The 18,883-nt window shown below is 57.2% G+C and overlaps 5 protein-coding genes across 5 annotated transcripts; 4 read left to right on the top strand and 1 right to left on the bottom strand.

Annotated features, from left to right (window-relative positions):
- Positions 1-251: 251 nt before the first annotated feature.
- EX895_004161 (uncharacterized protein) lies at positions 252-1,158 on the top strand (the record flags this gene model as incomplete). Its single annotated transcript, XM_029884757.1, has 2 exons — positions 252-569; positions 652-1,158. 2 exons carry the CDS (start codon positions 252-254, stop codon positions 1,156-1,158), a joined length of 825 nt encoding a protein of 274 aa, XP_029738858.1.
- A 182-nt stretch (positions 1,159-1,340) lies between these two features.
- On the bottom strand, positions 1,341-3,272 carry EX895_004160 (uncharacterized protein; the record flags this gene model as incomplete). The annotated part of the gene is made up of 1 exon (XM_029884756.1): positions 1,341-3,272. One exon carries the CDS (start codon positions 3,270-3,272, stop codon positions 1,341-1,343), a length of 1,932 nt encoding a protein of 643 aa, XP_029738857.1.
- A 1,639-nt stretch (positions 3,273-4,911) lies between these two features.
- EX895_004159 (uncharacterized protein) lies at positions 4,912-6,621 on the top strand (the record flags this gene model as incomplete). Its single annotated transcript, XM_029884755.1, has 1 exon — positions 4,912-6,621. The coding sequence occupies one exon, from the start codon at positions 4,912-4,914 to the stop codon at positions 6,619-6,621; it is 1,710 nt and encodes a 569-aa protein (XP_029738856.1).
- A 6,678-nt stretch (positions 6,622-13,299) lies between these two features.
- On the top strand, positions 13,300-17,343 carry EX895_004158 (uncharacterized protein; the record flags this gene model as incomplete). Its single annotated transcript, XM_029884754.1, has 1 exon — positions 13,300-17,343. The coding sequence occupies one exon, from the start codon at positions 13,300-13,302 to the stop codon at positions 17,341-17,343; it is 4,044 nt and encodes a 1,347-aa protein (XP_029738855.1).
- A 666-nt stretch (positions 17,344-18,009) lies between these two features.
- On the top strand, positions 18,010-18,813 carry EX895_004157 (uncharacterized protein; the record flags this gene model as incomplete). Its single annotated transcript, XM_029884753.1, has 1 exon — positions 18,010-18,813. One exon carries the CDS (start codon positions 18,010-18,012, stop codon positions 18,811-18,813), a length of 804 nt encoding a protein of 267 aa, XP_029738854.1.
- Between the last annotated feature and the right edge of the window lie 70 nt (positions 18,814-18,883).

Here is an 18,883-nt window from a genome sequence, read left to right as displayed (position 1 = left end):
GATGATGGCATTCATGCGTGCTGTCTGGTGAGCCTCTGATACGAGTTGGGGAACGAAGGCCATCGCGGAAAAGGAATCTAACACTGAAAGCAGAAACCAAATCGGAAATCGGATGTGCTCGTTCCTCTCCCACAAACAAGCAACTCTCGCGCCTTGAGTTTGTATTGCTCTTCTTACAATCATCCACCTCTGCCGTTCTGCACCACCACCGTCGTGCTCCTTGCCTCTCGCCTCATTCTCACACAGACAGAATGGTGGCATACCACGACGCAACCATCTCTGCCTCATCGTCGTACAACGATACCGGGCTGCGAGGGCCTGTTCCACGCGATGCGCGGCTGATCGCGCTCATCCTTGCATCGACAGGCGTGTCGGACGTGGAGCCCGCTGTGCTCTTGCAGCTGCTTGAGTTTGCGCACCGGTATACATACGATGTGCTGTCCGATGCGCTGGTGTATTCGGATCATGCGAACTCGAGGCAGGCGGGCAGCAACCTGTCGCTCGAAGATGTCAATCTGGCCATTCAGAGTAGAGTCAACTACAGCTTCACCAAGCCACCCGAGAAGGACGTAAGTTTTGATGTGTTCCCGGCTTAGAAGGTGTATGAAAGAAGAATGAGATGCTGATCAAGATGTGGTTTGAAATCCATAGATGCTGCTGGCGCTGGCGAGCACGGTCAACGCCATCCCGCTTCCACCCATCTCGGATCGACACGGCGTCCGCCTGCCGCCCGCACAACACTGCCTCACCAACGTCAACTTTGGCATCGTGCCCAATCCACCCCCCGAGGATTTCGACGACTTTGAAGAACCTCAACCCGCGCGCTCTTCCACCGCCGCCGCCGCCGCCGCCGCTTCGCAAACCGGCACCACCGCTACTGCTGCGGGGGCGAGCCAGTCGACACAAGCCGATACACAGGCGTCAACGCTGTTCGACTCCGCTCCAACTCGGACCGGTGTGCATGGCGACGACGAAGACTACGATGACGACAACGACGATGAGGAGGATCCAGACGACGGCGATGTAAGCATGACCACTGTCCACCCGAGTCAGAGCCAGCCCACGGCAGAATCGCAGCCGGAAGCCAAGGACAGCGAGCAGCAAGAGGCCGCAAGAGGCGTGAAGAGGAGCTTGGACGAGGATGAGGAGTATGACTGATACCTGTGTCCCCGCTCGGTGTCGATGTAATTGTATTTAGCTGTACTGTACTGTACTGTACGCATGTTGATCGTGGTGTGAGATCAGCGCACGCCTTGCTCAAGCTCTCAAAAGCACACTTGTTCAAACTCGGGAGAGAGAAAGCTGTGCAAAGGCAGTATGTCATTCCTGCAAAAGCAAGTCTACTGGCCAGCTGCACCACCGTAAGCACCGCCATCCTGAGCCGCCGCCGCCGCCTGCATTCGATAGTACTCCTCCCACTCCTTTGTGTAATCTACTTGGCCCGCTGCTGCTCCATCGGCCCCGGCGGTCGCCGTCGCAGCAGCAGCTGTGCTGGCATCAGTCTGCGCTCCAGCGGCAGCTTGTGCCGCGTAGTAAGCTGCCCATTCTGCCGAGTAGTCTTGTTGTTCGGCGCCGCCCTGTTCGCCAGCTGTGGCTGGAGTGGCGGATTGTTCGTATCCTCCATACGCCTGCTGGTGCTGCTGGTGGTAAGGGTGGCCCTGCTGTTGATGGTGGGGTGCATTGTTGTATCCACCAACGTTGGGATGATCGCCGCGGTTGTTGTAGCCTCCACGATGACCCCAGCCTCCGCGTCCGCCGCCGTCACCACCGCGTGGAGCGCCAAAACCAGGCTGCGTCCACACTTCGGGGTTCCTCCATGGTGGAATCTTCTTACCGTCCGGGCCGACTGCTGCTCCGCCTGCGACACTGGCATCGTTGACTGCTCCTGGCGTGCTGTTGGGTGCACCACCAGCGCCGGCTGCAGCAGGTTCGCCGAGCTCAGCCATCAAATTGGCATACTCCGAATCGAACTGTCGATTGCCCGTGCCTGCTGCCGCCGGAGCTCCTGGTCCACCAGGTCCATTCGGCCCGGCACCAAAGCTGCCTACTCGACCTTGTGTGCAATCCCTAGCGAGATGCCCTTGACCTCCGCAGCGATGACAAATAATGTGTGCAGTCCAGTTGCGTTGTTCGGGGCACTCAAAGGCACGATGCCCCTTGTTGCCGCAGTTCTTGCAGAGCTGGTTCTCGTCGTCGCGCAGGGTACCGTTCAATGCCGCAAGTTCGCGGAGCTGGTTCCGCTTGTGGTCATTCTCGCCTTCGGGTGTAGAGGCGGCAGTTTCGATGACCTGGTTGATAAGCCTGATGCATTTCTTCACCGCGGCTTCGTCGTCGGCTGCCACCACACAGTGCATCTCTTCTTCATCCTCGTCCCCGCCTTTGCCTTTACCGTCCTTGACCGAGCCTTTGCCGCGGATGGAGATCTTGGCGCCGCTCTGACGCTCCATAGTCTTGAGCGTGTTGCCTCGTGGACCAACGAGCAGGCCAAAAAAGTTGATCTCGGGAAATTCCTTGATGGGCAAGTAGACTTTTTCGGTGGGACGCTGGTTGCGTTTGATCGCATGGTAGTCCGAGGGAGGACGGAAGTTGGGGTCGAGCTTGAGTTGACGGTCGACCAGGGCGACACGTTCGTCTTCGAGTTTCTTTCGGTAGCGCACTTCGCGGGTGTTGGTACGGCGACCTTGGTTGTCGTAGGTAGGAGGAGGCGAGGGAGAGCGTTCGCGGTCGGGAGGAATGAAGTCGCCGGAGCGGAGTTTGCGCGCGATTTCGTCGAGACGCACTTGAATGGCGTACTTGTCTAGTTCCTGGGCCGAGACATTGGCGCCGATGGCGGTGGGGATGGTGAGCTTGTCGTTGGCATCGCCCCATCGGGATTTGCGTTTGCGTGGCCCACCATCTGCGCCGGAAGCGTCGTTGGCAGCTGAGGCGGAAGAGGAAGGGGCTGCATAGGACGTGGAGGGTGGGCCACCAGCATCGCGGTCGCGTTTGATGCCGATGGAGGCAGCGACGGCTGCCGCAGCTGCTAATGCGGCGTCTCTTGGGTTATTGGAAGATGACGAGGGCGGTGCTGCAGAGTATGGGTGTGATTGCTGCTGTTGCTGGTATGAAGACTGGTAGGGACGCGGCTGTTGGTAGTGGTCGAACGGGGGCCCATATCCGGACGGAGCATCGCTCGGCCCGTCACTGCCACCGCCTCCGCCACCCCAGCGCCTTGCACCTTGAAGTGGTTGGGCGTTCATGCCCGTCCGCTGCGCATTGCTCCTCCACGACATGTTTGCGAATCAGAGAGGGTTGTTAGCGTTGTAAATGCAGACGCGGGTCGTAATGACGTTGGAAGAGAAGCAGTCCAGCAGCGGTCCGATATGGATAGAAGAGAGTATGCTGTGGTTGCAATGCACAGAACAGAGCGCTTCGTCGATGATGAAGACGAATACAGGTCCCAGTTCGAGGTTAAGAGATGGTGGTCGACGATTCCAAGTCTACGCCAAACCGAGTCGAAATGTCGCGACCCAGACCAAAGAAAAGCAAAATAGCAAAAACTGCACAAAACCCTGACATCGGGCATCCACACACGACATCTGCCCGATTTTGGATTGCTCACAGCTTGTTTACTAGGTCAGGCTCTAACATGATGCAAACCGCAAATTTCAAGTGATCGCCCTTTCGGCCAGGTGAGCAAACAAGGCGGCAGGACCACGCAGCAGGACACGCAGAAGTTGGACCCTGAAAATGCCACCCGAAGAAACGCGTAAGCGGCGGTGAACGTTGATCGTGCGAGCATTTCTTGGTTCGAGAGAACGGAAATATGTCTTCAACGCAAGCGGTGACCACCGTCCGATGTCATCATGCCATGCTATGCCACATAGCCCACCGACGTGGAAGAGGGAGACCTTGCAACGAGGCGTAATACGGGATGCTGGTCTGGACGGAATCAACGGCAGGGAGGAAAATGAGACCCAATGAATGACAGGAGGTTGCCGCCCCGTCCATGATCTTCCACCAATTTCCTTCCTGAGTCTGAACCGCAGAGGTCGCCTCTTTCTTTCTGACTCTCTCTCCTCCTCTCACCGCGGACACCCAGCATATTGTCGAATCGCTTACGCCGATATTGTAGGACGGCTGGGCACACGCAATTCGAGGTCCCGCCTTGGCGTCGGTCGACTGGCTGCACGACCGTTTTCTTTTCAGTTGTTTTCAGTTGCCATCAGAGTTGGCCAAGCACGCCAGCGTCGAGAACAGGTAGCGCAAGGAGAGGAGGCCCCATATTAGGACTGGCACGAAAGAAAAAAAATCGAGCGAGGTACGCAAACAGTCATAAGCACAAAAAAAGGGTCTTTGCATATCGAGAGCTAAAGAGGTGACTGTGGCGAGATCTTAGCAAAAAGACGCACAGCTCAGCTTAGGTTTGTGTGATTTTACAGGACAGTGTGGCTCGAGTGTCTTTGTTTCTCCTTAGCTCCGAGCGAAAAACCGAAACGCGTTCCAGAGACTGGTGCCGTGCCCTTTCAAGCTAGTTGCCGCTCTCAACTTGTTCGCGCTCAACACTGTCCGCTTTGTGCTGAGCTGTGCTGAGCTGTGCTGCAGCATGTGTGGTGTGCGTGTCTATCTTTTTGTCTGTCGGCTCCCCTATCCTTATCGACGAACCAACACCTTGAACTCTCACCATCACCATCACCATCATCACCATCACCATCACCATCACCATCACCAACAACAACGCTTCTTTCTCCCAGTCAGCTCACTCAATACGCAACGCACCACACTTTCCTGCAATCGGACGCCACCTTGCAACTCAGCATACAATACAAAACGTTCACTCACTGACAGCTGCTGACGGCACTCTCTTCTACAACCAACCAACCTCACTCGAAGATAGCCTCGTCAGCTTGAGAGTCGATCTCGCTATCCACAATGGCCGCTACTCAGGTCGCTCGCAACTCGAGCTTCACCGGCTTTGACGACCTCGTCAAGATGCCTTCATCGCCCTCCCTCCAGCCCCGCGCGCGTACCATCTCCAACGCTGCTTCCTTGGCACCCTCCACTACCTCGACGCCACCCGCCGCCTTCAACATGCGCAGGGTCGGTCTTGACGAGAACCAGCCTCCTCCTCCTCCTGGCTCTTCCCCCGAGATCTTCTTCCGCTACTACCTCGCCGTCGAGCTGCGCAAGGCTGGCACTCAGCCCTCCGAGGCTCTCCTCGACCGATACGTTCGCAACCACTTTGACAGTCTCTTCAAGAACAAGAATGCTGGTGCTGCTACTGCTACTCCTGCACCTGCTCCTACTTCTTCAGCTGGTGCACTGCCATCTTCACAGCAGCCTCACGCTTCCACCTCACAGGTCACAGTCGCTGCCCTAGCACGTCCGCCGCCTCCTCATTCCAAGATGGCTGCCACCGTTGCCGCACCTTCAGACACTGTTGCTGCTGCTGCTGCTGCTTCTGCACCCACTGCTACCAACGAGGACACCACAAGCCCACCCGAGCTCGACACGACTGACTCTCCTGCACTGTCCGGTCGCAGCTTTTCGCCCGTTGCCACTCCTCCGGCGCTCAACACGGTCAGCGAAGAAGACGCATTCGTCGACTTTTCCACCGTGTTTGGCGAACCAAGCTCTTCGCTCCTCGACGCCGCCTCGCAACCCATCAAATTTGAGGACGACTCTGATCAAATGCTCAGCTTCTTCCGCAACTCGCCCTTCCGCACCACCGATTTCGACTCGGCCACCATCGACCCGCACGTGGTTGAGAAAGGTGCCAGTGCTGTTGGCGTCGCTTCTATGCCTCTCACCTCGATCAGCCCTTCGCACCTGTCCAATGTCAATGCGCAGGGCATCTCACCTTCGCACCTGTCTCTCAAGCAAAGCGACACTGCCACCCCGATGTCCGAAGACGGAATGTCGGAAGAGGACGATGACGACGAGCACGACGACGATCACTCTCGTCACTCTTCGCCCTCTAAGGGCAAGGCTCTGAGCACCATCCCCATGGCGGTGGGCGACATCAACTACCTCAAGCCCGACCCGGAAGAGTACAAGAAGCTGAGCAGCAAGGAAAAGCGTCAGCTTCGCAACAAGATCTCGGCCCGCAACTTCCGCACGCGCAGAAAGGAGTACATCGGCCAGCTCGAGGAGCAGATTGCCGACCGCGACACGATCATCGAGGGTCTCCGCCAGCAGATCTCGCAGCTCTCGGTCGAGAACAAGTCGCTCAAGGACGAAGTCAAGACGATCAAGGCTAGGACCATCTCGAGCCAGGACGTGGGCAAGATCCTGGAAGCATTGCAGAGCATGACATCGACGGGTGCTGGCGCTAGCGGTTTTGGCAACGCCAGTGCCATGAGCGGTGGTTTGACCTCGGGACGTGCCAGCCCGACTCAGGAGAACATGCCTTTGACGCCCGGCGCCTTCCTCAACTTTGGCGGCGCCGACTTTGGGCCGTCGTCGTCCAGCTCAAGACCCGCTACTCCCACGATGGCCGTTCCGGGCTCGCCAAGGTCGCAGAGCCCTCGACCGTCGTTGCTGCGTGCCAATACCAAGAAGGATGTGGCGCCCTCGAGCAGCTTTTGGGGCGGAGTGGGCAGTGGCGTTGGTGCCGGTAGCAGCTTTATGCCTGTCTGCTGAGCCGGTCTTGGTTTCTTGTTAACGGTTGTTTGGTTCGTGATTTTACTTTGTTAGTAGTTTTCTTCTTCGCTTTGCATAATGTTGATCTCTTTGTCCGTCTATCCGTCTACCGCTTCGGTCATGATGAATCTTTTGAGCCAGTGAATTCGTGGTTCGACAGTTTCGACAAGCCTCGGTTTGAGATGGCTTTGAGAGATTGTTGGATGATGTAGGAGCAACAGTGCTCGGGTCGAAGTCAGCACAAGCACAGGAGAGCATCAGGAAAAGTCGTTCAATGGGAGACACTACGAGCCACGAGATGCGATTGCTGTTCAGCGTACGAACGTCCGGACACAGACAGCTACTGGATGCATGCAGCGAGTGTGGATTGAGACCATGCACAGCGAAGACAGGGACTTGTGGTCAATCGAAAGGCGGGCAGATGTGAAAGGAAGGGTGTGAGTCAAAAGGGGCGAGCAAATCCGACTCGAAAGGACGACTCAACAAGCATGGGGGGCCGAATCTTTGTGTTGGGATGGTGTGTGTAGCGCATCGGCAGGGCAGCCGCAATAGGAAGATCAGCTGCAAAGTCGCAAGATCGGCACTCGATATGGTGCCCCAAAAGAATTGCTACTCCGGCGGAGACTGTTCGTCACGCTGCTTCACAGCGCGGCCATCTCAGGCACCCTGTGGCAGCTTCCACCCATGAAGCTGTGTTTCGATGAACGCAAGATGCGAAGGGTTAGTGCAAGACTCGCTCAGATGGGGGCGGGTGGTTCCAACGGGACTCCTCGCAACCGCCTAACACTCGACCACGACGAAAGCTGGGCCAAGACAGTGCCGGATGGACCCATTCGGATCGAGGTGGTACTACTCGTCCGACCGACCGACCGACCGCCTTTCACGGTTGATGCTCGTGATTCTCTCGATCCTAATCGGGGGGAGCCGAGACGAGGTAGATTGGGGAAGATGGCCAGCTCGCTCGATTGGGGATCGATCGCCTTCTCTTCCGCGGCTGCCGTCTTGACCAGGCGGAAAGCCCAAGCATCTGGCATGTGACACACACACGCACGCACATCTCTATTCGCGAGCTGCACCCAGCATTAATTATTGGCCAAGGAACCAGCAGCACCAACCAGACGAGAAACGGGCGAAAAATGACGTTGAACACGTCTCGATCTGCTCGGCAATCTCTCTGCATTTCGGGCCCCCACACGAAAAACAAAGTGGAAATGCGGGGGAACAACAACAACAACGCCAGGCTCGAGCGGAGAGCGCACTTGGATTTGGATTTGCCAGCAAGTGGGCCGCGTTCGTCGGCTGTCCGATCGACATGGCTGGATCGACACTCTCGGCACTCTCGAGCTTCGGCGTGCTTGCCCGGATCAAAGAAAGAGAGAGAGAGAGAGGGCGGGAGCATTACGCCATTGCATGTCTCGCTCCTGCGGCTTAGGTTCGTTCCTCGAACACACGCAATGTGATGTTGCGGCTCCCGCCTCGACACTGTCTCACTGCTTGCAAGGTGTCGCAGGAAGTCCAGGGAGGGGTAAAACGGATAGGGGCAAGCTGGGGCAGCGTACAGCAGCCAGGAGAAAATAATGCTATGCAAAGCACATATAGCGAGGAGCGTGTTTGTGTGGGGTCAGACTGCATCGTTGTACAGTAGCAGCAGCTCCGTGCACGAGGATCGCAAACATGATGCGCCTGATGAAGAATAATGGCGCAAGCGCAGTGTACACAGCATCGGGAATCTGCTCGCACGCGGCTGCGGTCCAGGCTCGGTGCACCCTTTGCTTGTTTTGATATGAGTCAAACTGATCCATCAACCTTGTTTTCGATCCCCCGCAGAATCCGAGAGTGGCTTTTCCTGGGTGGCCAGACGAGGCTCGTATGGAGCTGCAGCAGCAGTCGATGCAGTAACGTTCGGTTGCCCGGTATTCGTGATCCTGCAATAAACAAGCTCGTCAGTATTATCGATGGCTGGATGGATTGGTATTCCAAACTCCGCAATAAGCCCGGGGAGCAAAGCAAAAAGAGCGCCAGCTACCGCCGTCTGCAATGGGTAACAGGTCTAGCCTTCTCTTCTCGGCAGCGCCCGTCGCGTGAGATGGCACCAACAGAGGTCTCGGTCCCCGGCGAGCTTAGTACAGTCTAGTGGAACCGAACAACTTCGACAATTTACCCCGGACAACACTCGCAGCATTCGTTGTCGTTGTCGTCGTCGTCTGTCTGCATAAACACATCCCTGTGGCCTTCTCGTGCGGAGATGCAACCAACATGCTCTACACTGCTCGGGGGGTCGTCGGCCAGATCGGTGTAAATGTGCAAGAGGAGACAGGCGAGCTGGGCCAACAAGGCCCCCCTCGCTCTGATTGCGCTGAAATTGGCACGGCTTGCTCTGATGTATGCAGGGTTTTGCTAGGCTTCTTTTTCCATGTTTACCCCGTCCTGCGACGCTACGCCTGTTTGGGACAGCTCTGGCCTCTTGTCTCAACCGACCGCCAGTGCCGAAGGTGAGCTGCAACATGGATGTGTGCATGGATCGAACAGAAAAGCCCTGTGCTCTTCGATTCCGAAAGCGTCGTGAGCGCGCGCTCTCCTTGCGGAAAGAATTGCAGGCGCCATGGCGGGCGACGGGTACGCACGACACATGGACGAGCTTAAACCAGCACAGAAATCATGAACTCCCTTCATGCAGAGCACTTCGACACTGCTTCGTTGATGCCCACAGCACCGCAGATGCAACCCGCACAAAGACTGGCCAAGCCAAGGCAGCGGAGAGTCCAAGTCTGCAGCGTTTCAGGTTGAGCGGTGAACCAATATGCCGAACGACCAGTTTGGGGCTACCAGATCCACTCGATCGGGTCGTGGCCACTCGTCGAGCCCATGTCTTTAACACCGCGCACCTGCTCCGACGAACAGCCAGCCAACCCACTTTGCAAAAGGGGGGCAGTGTAAGCAACAGGGCGGGATCGAAAAGGGGCGGGCGACGCTTCGGTTGGATCTCGGTGTGGCGCTGGTACATTTTTTCTTTCTTTTTTGGCCCGAATCATTTCTTCTTTTGGCTGCGAGAGCCCAACAAACAAATCGTATCCCGCTGAAGATCATTCCCGCCCGCTGCTTTGGCTCTGCTGTGACACACACAGCAGCCACGTACGCCATAGCAAGCTCGTTTTGCCTTGCTATGCAGCCATGAGCCTCGACGCCAAGATGGCGGGAGGATAGCACCTGTGTCGCTGTTCGGTCGGTTTGAGAAACGTGGCGTGCGCGCGTTCTTTTTTGGCAATGGCAGGAGGTGGTCTGGTCTCGCCCAGCTGTAGTTCGACCGAGCCTTGTGTTCATGCCGGAGAATTGTTTTCGCGTCATCCCCTATCCCCTTTCTTTGAGCGAGGCTCGGCTTGGCTTTGGCGAGGAGAGTTGCAGCTTTGCTGGTGTACGCGCGCACAGAGAATGGCCTTATCAGCTGCAGAGTGGCGGGAAAGCGTCGGTGCGCTGGTCTAGCTTAGTACAGGCACAGTAGCGAACCAGCGGCACAGCGTGTGACGCGGCGATGCACAGACGATTAGCCCCATCAGCGTGTCAGTGGTGGCTTCCACGCTAAGGCACTGTCACTGCACACGGTACAATAGCGTGTGACAGCCATCGGTCCCTGCATGCTGTTCATGTGTACGTACGGATGAAAGTGAAAGAGGCAGATGCTTAGCCCTCCAGAGCTGTGGCGAGCCCAACTGTCACGTTCCTTTAGCCTGTTCACTTGTGTGAAATGAGTGATCATCCCGATGCACGTCAAACGAGCCAGGGGTGGAATCGAGCGTGGACGCGAAGACCACGATCGCGAGGCCGCCAAGCGAAACCGGCATGGATATTCGTCCGTGGACCAGTCCAGACGCAGACAGTCGACGCTAAGGCTGTCGAACTAAGTTAGAGTGGCGTTTCTCTAGCATGGGCAAGGATCGAGGGAGAGAGAGAGGGATCAGCAGCCTAAGCGAGCTAGCCGCGTGTGAAGATACATTTGAAAAAGAGCCACGCGCTGTCGACATGTAATGCCGAGGAGGGTACCAACCAGCTGCCCGGACTGAAAGGGTGAACGCCAGCCCCAAAAAACGGCATCTGGAGCAAGTCGACGGCAGGCCAAAACTCACGCAGCGTCCAGTGCGAAAAGACAAGAACAGACCGTCGAACGAGACCACAGAGATTGCCGATCAAGAAGCCTGCAACAAGTCTTGATTCGTCGCGGGTTTTTTCTTTCCTGCCGGACGGATTCGTACTCAGCCAGAGTCCGTTTCAGCAGCAGAGCAGCAGCAGCAGCAAAGTACGGCGTGCTTGCACCCGGATGACTTTGAGCCGAAACGCGGGTGCAGCCCTTTCGGGAACAAGGTCGTGGTCTTTCGCGCCATTGATGGATGATGGATTGCCTCTTTGGGCTTGGGAATAATGCGACTGGCTTATCATGTCGACATGCTGTGTAGCGTGGACTCCTGATCCGGACGGTGCTAGTGGCAGTCAGACTTTGCGACAGCCGGAGCGCCAACGCTAGGAAAGCCCAGACATTCTAGTGAAAAAAAAAGAACCAGCAGAAGGTGGCGGACCGGTCAACGTTCGGACCGCGCGGTGACTTGCATATCAAGGTGGCGGTCTGCCGTCGCTCACAGCGTCGCTCCCACCTCCTTTCCCAGTCCACCGGTGCTCGGCACCTGTCTGAAGCCTCGAATCACGGCCACGCTCTCGTGCCGAGCCTTGTCACCAAGAAGAGAGCGAACGGGCAGATACCAGTCGGAGTAGTTGGCGTCTTTGTTCTTCGGGAGGCAATAGCGGGTAGCGATGGAAAAACAGACGCATCGAAAGCGTAATTTTTCTTTTCGTTTCCGTCACCGCTTGGTGAGGGACTCTTTTTTTTTGTATCGTCCCGGCCGCGTTCCCGTTGCCCCTCTTGCCTGTCCCGGTCCAAGCCCCAAGAGATACGCAAGGTAGCACTGACCACTGAACGGCCTCGTGATCGCGACTGCAACTGAAGCTGTCATATGCACACTCGCTTTGTAACCGAATGTCGAGGTGCCGGATTGTGCACACGAGGCAGATAGGTATCGCTGCTTGATCAGCGACAGCCGCAGTCGAAGCTCGGGAGGCGGGTCGAGAGGTTCACCCAAGCGAGGCTCCGATCGTACGTAGAGGTCGGGCTCGTTTTGGGCTTTCGCCGCGTTCGTTGGAACCCCAATTCATTCCGAGGCTGCGATGCACTCTCGGAAATGAAGGAAGGCACTTCAATCCACCGATGGCTGCTGGGCTTAGAGTGGTGGAGGAGCCGCGGACCAAAACAAACTGTGCAGGGTTGCGCCTAAAAAACTCAAAATCGATCTTTTTTTCAATTGATGGAGGAGATGTCACTCTGGGCATTTCGCCCTAAATCTTATTAATATTATTTCTTTCTTTTGCACAAAAGGACGACACCCTGATTTTCGTTTTTGGTTGTGCGTGAGAGCGACTTTGGGCTCTGGACCGGGACGAGACAGGCCGGCGACGATGCGGCTTTAACTTTTAGCTTAATTACTCTTTTTTTGTTTTTTTTATTCTGGAAAAATCCTCGATCTGCGCATTACAGTATAGCCTCGTTGCGGTTGGCTCAACCCGTCTGGACTCGCGTTCAAGATCGAAAATCGACTATTCACGCTGCTTTTTGGCTCAGCCGAGTGTGTGAAATCCAATCCCAACACGCTTGTTTGCTGCTGTTGCAACACAGTCACTCGCACTGCACTGCACTGCACTGCACACTTTTGAGTTGACGGTGCTCCTCGTCATATGCTCCCTGACTACCTACGCCCTTGAGCTCTGTCCTGTCCCTGGCTCATCCCTCAACCTCGACTACGACCTCAGCATCCATTCTCGACCTTCCGACCCCTTTTTACCTTCTCTCTCTCTCTCTCCACATCGTTGACTCGTCTCACCACCATCCTCCTTTCATCGGCATCTACCAAGCCGCTGTGACAGACGTAACACACGCACGCACTCTCACACAGGCAACACGGCGACGACACAGCATCGTCCGACTCGTCGATACCGCATTCCGTCTGCTCAGCTCACTCATCGCGCTTTCCGATAGCAGCGAAACATCATCTTTCACGCTCTCTCGTTCTAACTCGGACACAGAGAGAGAGAAAGGGATCTATCTACCTGTGTAGCCCATTGCCCGTGCTCCTGCTTCCTGGTCTTTGGTAACTCGATCGGAACAGACGCGAACCGTACTCGAGCTATATCTGTAGCAGCTGGACAGAGCTATTGTCGGTTCAGGCGGCTCACAGACACGTTGCTTTGTTCAACGTAAAGCCACAGTCGGAACCTGCTTTCCGCTTTTGCCTCACCTGCACCGCATCTGCATTTCCGTGCTGGTCTAGCAAGCGTCTCTTGCTATTGCTACCCGCGGTATTCACACCACGATCAGCAGCTGACACCAACAGGCGTTCACGAGACCAACCGTCCATCCTCTGTGCACCCGTCATCTTTCATCATACGACACTGCTCACACCTCTACTTCGAGCCGTTGCTAGTTACTCTTGTCAGAAGTGCTTGCTTTCATTCTTGGAAGAGGACAATTTCCAACACACACCGCATATATCCCTCACCGCATCCTCGTCGGTTTACTTTCTCTCTCCGCTTAGTCTAGTTGCTGTCTAGCTCGTCCACACCTCGTGCTTTTTCTTCACAATGCCAGCACCACACGCCACGCCTCTTTCACCGCCCCCGCCCCACACCACCAACGCCGCATCCTCCTCCTCATCAACAGCAGCAGCGTCTGGTTCCACAAAACCATCATCAACAACACCACCAGCACCACCATCTCCCTCCTCGGTCGTTCATCAGGTCGGCTCGAGGCAAGGTACTCGCACACGCACACGCACCCGGCGCAACGTGTCTTCCTCAGCTTCTGGTTCTCATCGCACACCGCGCTACACCAATGAGGATCACCCCATGGCACCTCACAACCTCGCAGCTCGTGGCTACCACTCGTTTCGCTGCCTCGGCGTCCCATTCCACGTCAAGCAGCGTTACGCATTCGTTCGCGAGCTCGGCATCGGTGCTTACGGCTGCGTCGCTCTCTGCCGTGACGAGGTGCTTGAATGCAATGTCGCCATCAAGAAGGTCACGCGCATTTTCGAAAAGGACGTCCTTGCACGCAGAGCCCTTCGTGAGGTGGCTCTACTCCGTCACATTGGCTTGTGCGACAACGTCACCGCCTTGCTCGATTTTGACACGGCTTTCATCGACTTTTCCGAAATCTACCTCGTCCTCTCGGCGAGCGAAGCCGATCTCTCGCAGATCATTCGCTCCGGTCAGTCGCTTTCCGATGCACACCACCAGTACTTCATGGCTCAGATCTTGAGAGGCGTCCGGTATATGCACGCCGCCAAGGTCATTCACCGCGATCTCAAGCCCAGCAACTTGCTCGTCAACGGCGACTGCGCCCTTCGCATCTGCGATCTCGGCCTGGCTCGTGCCTACGCTGATTCCGACGAGTTCCTCGCTCCGCCCGCTTCCACCTCTGACGACACCGAGTCCAAGCCAAGATCCATCAGCAGCAGAAGCAGCACCGACGGTGACCGTCCCGACCCGCAACAGTCCACAGTCAGCCTTGACGAAGAATCATCGCAGGCCCAGTCACAATTGCAGCAGCAGCAGCAGCCTCGTTCTGGTTCGGCGCACTCGCCTTCGCCCGCTTCTGACCTCCACGTGCAGCTCTACAAGACCGACTCCAAGGGCAAGCAGAAGCGTCTCAACTTTCCTGGTGGTCCGCTCACCGGCTATGTTGCCACAAGATGGTACCGTGCACCCGAAGTCATGCTCTGCTTCCGCGAAGGATACGGCTCCGAAATGGACATGTGGTCTGTTGGCTGCATTCTCGCCGAGCTCATCGCCGGCGCACCCATCTTTGGCGGCAAGGACTACGTCGACCAGATTGCACGCATCAATAATGTCCTCGGTTCACCCTCGGAAGCTGTTCTCGACAAGATCGGCTCCGAGCGCGCAAAGACCTACATCAAATCGCTCCCCAACATGCCCGCCGTGCCTCTGGAGAAACTCTACCCGAACGCCAACCCGGAAGCGCTCGATCTGGTCGCGAAGCTGCTCACTTGGGATCCTGATCAGCGGCTCACCGCCGAACAAGCCTTGCGTCACCCTTGGCTCAAGGCCTATCACGAATCGAATGCACGCTGGCAACCACCCCAGCCGTTTGACAAATTTGCCGAGGTCGAGTTTATCCACTCGTTGCGCCAGTTCAAGTCGAGCTTGCAGCGCGAGGCCGACGAGATGCGCATGGAGCTTGAGGAGCTCGAGCGCGAGGAGTTGGAGCATCTTGGCAACGGTGCATCCAGCCATACCGATGAGCAGCACGCCGCCACCACCCATACAAATGGCAACGGCGTTCCCGATGCAGCGGCGCACCAGAATGGCGAGCTTAGTCTGCAGCCCTCGAATGGTGCCAATGGCCACGCTGGCGACGAGAGCAGTCGTGATGCGAGCCAGCAGGACGAAACGCAAAAGCAGGCAGAGTCCCTTTCGGACTCGGGAAACGTCCAGCGGGCAGATGACGTGGTCGACCACACAGCGCACTCGCTGCGCTCCAGCGTTGACGCCGATGCCCCGTGCTCCGAAGTCTCCTCCCACCGTGCTGACCAAGAGGCCGGCACTGATGCTGTCGAAGGCGATGCCGACGCGCTCTCGTGCAGTGCGTCTACGCAGTCTGGCCATCTACCGGCTGACGCCGCCTCGTCGAGTTCTTCGAGCCACACCCCTTCGTCCACGTCGGGAGCGAGCGCCGACGAGGCCGAGCCGCCCTCGCCTCGCCTTTATGAGACGTGCCGAATGTCGACCGCGCTCAAGAGCCGCGCTGAGCGTTTCGAGGAAGGGAAAGCGCTGCGAAAGCCACCTTCGTTTTTTCGGCTAGGGCATGAAGCGGAAGGACGCGCGTTTAGCAAGCTGACCTCGGACGAGGTCGAGCAGCAATACAACGACGTCTTCATGCCCAAGCAAGTCCTCACCGTGGCACGTGGGCTGGTCGAGTACCAGTCTACAGCAGCAATTGCCATGCGTGAAGCGGCTTCTCCTTCCATCCACTCTCAAGCGAACCACGACTCAACTTCTATTACCGGGCAACAGCCAGAGCCCGACGGCATGCTGTCCAGGAGCAGTACCATCAAGGCTTTCACTGCGTCGGCAGATGTGGGTAGCGGAGCATCGAACGTTGCCTCGAGCAGAGCTTCGTCGGTGTCATCCTCAACAGCAGCAGGTGGGCGGGCAAGTGGTGCAGCCAGCACACCTTCGCTCGGCCAGAGTCTGTTGGACGATACGGTCTTCGCGCCTGTCGATGGACCTTCAAACGGTCTCAAGAGCGTCAGTTCGCAACGACACGGTAAACAGCTGGTTGTGCTGCAAGACTCAATCGTCCAGTCGTCGGTCAGTCTGATGCGGGAGATGATTGGTCGCTCTGCTCGACGCAACCATGCTCTGCTGGTCGTTGCTGCCCTTCGTCAGCCCGAGACGTACCTCGATGGGATCGACGCTAAGCGCGTTGCTGTCATCGACGCCACGGGTCTATGCAACGTGTTTGCTGCGGAGGCAGAGGCGACCCCGTCGGTCCAGCAGCTCATCGATCGAATCGGCGGCCAACTTTCGGCACTCAATGCGAATATGTCCAAGACCACGGTGTTCATCGACTCGCTCAGTGCTATTGCGCGTGCGGCCGCAGACGAGGGTGGTATTGCATCAGCCAGCCGACTTGTCCGCGAGACGCTGGGGCGAGTCGGAGCATCTTCGCGTGTGGTCGTCGGCGTGCAGTTGGGCGGCGAAGAAGCGTCGACGAGCGCAGGCCTGCTGTCGAGTCTGCACTCTCCATTGATTTGGGGCTCCCCTACGGCTTCGTCCACCACTTCTGCAGCTGCACCAGGCGGGACCGTGCTGTCTGCCACGATCCACCCTCCTGCCCTCGTTCGTCACATTGTCAAGCAGTATAGTCTCAAGCCGCCCTCCACTTCTTTGAGTGTGAGGCGGGCGTTGGGTTTCGACGACGGCGATGACGAGGCGGAGGAGGTGGATGCGAGGTTCTGGGATGTGCTCAGGAACGTGGCTGCTCGAGGGCCGATGGGTGTTGCTGCTTACGAGGCGGGCGGGGGTACGCAAGGGTGGTGGAGTGGCGAGAGCTGTGCGTTTGAGGGGTTGAGTATTGCCGAGAGCGGCGGTCAGGATCAGAACAGCAACAGTAGTGGGCGGGTCTCCGCTGGAGTGATCACTCTGGCAGACCTGCTGAACCCGCAACGCACGGGGTATGCTATTTTGGAATGCCACTACCAGGCGAGAAACGGGAAGTGCTACGAGGAGCTGGTGGCGGCAGTAACTGTGCCGTCCGATTCGTCGCTGGCCCTTGTTCCGTTGGACGTGGTTGATAGGGCTGCTCTTGCCAGTAGTGCTACACCGGCAGCCGCATCCTCGGCGCCTGCAAGTGGAGATGCACACAGCTCGATGATCTCCACTCTCCCGTTCAACCTGGGCGAAACAATCGACCAGCGGCAGAGGCGGGAAACTGTCCCCTTGCCCTTTGCGTATCATCAGAACTCGACGCCGGATGCAGACCTAGCAGCAGGTGGAGGTGGAGCAGCCTTGAGGGGCAACACGGGCAACGCAAAGATCTTCTTCGAGCCGGAAGACGACGACGATGAGGACGACGAGGATCCGGATGATGATCTGGATCTCTAGTGCTTGGGGCAAACCCCGCGGAGTTTCGGACTGATCTTTTTTTGTGTTCCTGTGTCGTAGAATTAACAGAGATTACGCACGTTTCTGGTATTGAGTGTCTGTGCGGTTTTACTCGGCACGGGAAGAAAGGTCTCCGCGGGCAAAGAGGAGGGTCCACGTCCTCGTCTAGCCGCGGGAGATGTGTGCTTTGGGTGCGCTCAAGCCGCATAATTAGAGCGCACAAAGACTGTTTCCTCTCCTCCGGAAAGTGGACGCAGAATGAGAGGGCTGCCAGAGTGGAGGAGAGACAAAGGTTCGGCTATGTAATTTCGGCGATTACGAAAAAAGTAGAGGTGCTCTCGTGCGCGGAAACGTAGATTCAAGGTGCGCGGCCTCTCGTTTGCTTTGCGTAACCGTCTGCGTACAGAGGTCAAGGCGTGGGTGTGTGGATGTAGGAGAGAGGGTGGAGATCGAAAATGTTGAAGTGAGTGCGCATTGCGTGTACTGCATGTATGTGGTGTTTGAAGGCTTCGGTGGGGAACGACGTTGGGTATAAATCATGGGTTGTGCTCGGCCTGGTCTCCCCATCCCTCAACCTCCCATCTCAACGCAAGACGTCATCTTACCTTACCCTCCAACACACCTGCACACACAGACACACACAACGACCAACTCTTTCTTTCAAAAATGGCAACGAGCAAGACAGCTTTGATTCTGCGCGGTGCAAAGGTGGTCGTCATCGGAGGCTCTTCCGGTATTGGATTCGCCACCGCGTCCGCGCTCATTGAGGAAGGAGCCAGCGTCGTGATTGGCTCCTCGTCGCAGTCTCGAGTCGACGAAGCGGTAGCACGGCTGTCGGACCCGTCGAAGCAGTACAATGCTGATGCGTCGCGCGTCTCGGGCCATGCGCTCAACCTGCAAGGCGCGGGTGCCGAAGAGAGCCTGCGCGCCTTCTTTGGCAAGATCGGAGCATTCGACCACTTGATCTACACCGCGGGCGACTCGCTCGCTGCCAAGCCGATCGCCGAGTTCAGCTACGACGACATTGTCGCCGCCGGGCAATTGCGCTTTATCAGCGTTATCCTCGCCGTCAAAGTCGCCACTTCGACGGGAGGAGCGCTCAAGGACGGCGGCTCGATCGTGCTCACCACGGGCGTGGTGGCAGAGAAGCCCAACAAGCACTGGTCCGTCCTCGCAGGCTACGCCAGCGCGCTGTATGGCCTAACGCGCAACCTCGCCCTCGACCTCGCCGACCGCAACATCAGGGTCAATGCCGTTTCCCCCGGCCCTGTGCAGACCGAGCTGTGGAACAGCTTCCCCGAGGAACAGAGAAAGGGCTTCTTGAACCACTTGGGCGGCAAGCTGCTCACGGGCAAGGTCGGACAGCCCGAGGACCTGGCCAACACGTACGTGTATCTGTTGAAGGACAGGAACGCGACCGGACAGATCATCACCTCGGATGGTGGCAGCACTGTCGCTGATCGACAGTAGCAGCGTGTGGAGTTGTCGCACCGTGCATCAGGTGGGTGTGACACACTTGGCCCCGGATCCTAGACTGCAG

The sequence above is a fragment of the Sporisorium graminicola genome, chromosome SGRAM_23 (genome assembly GCF_005498985.1).
Source record: "Sporisorium graminicola strain CBS 10092 chromosome SGRAM_23, whole genome shotgun sequence".
Taxonomy (NCBI): domain Eukaryota; kingdom Fungi; phylum Basidiomycota; class Ustilaginomycetes; order Ustilaginales; family Ustilaginaceae; genus Sporisorium; species Sporisorium graminicola.
This window is presented reverse-complemented; position numbering and strand designations above follow the sequence as displayed.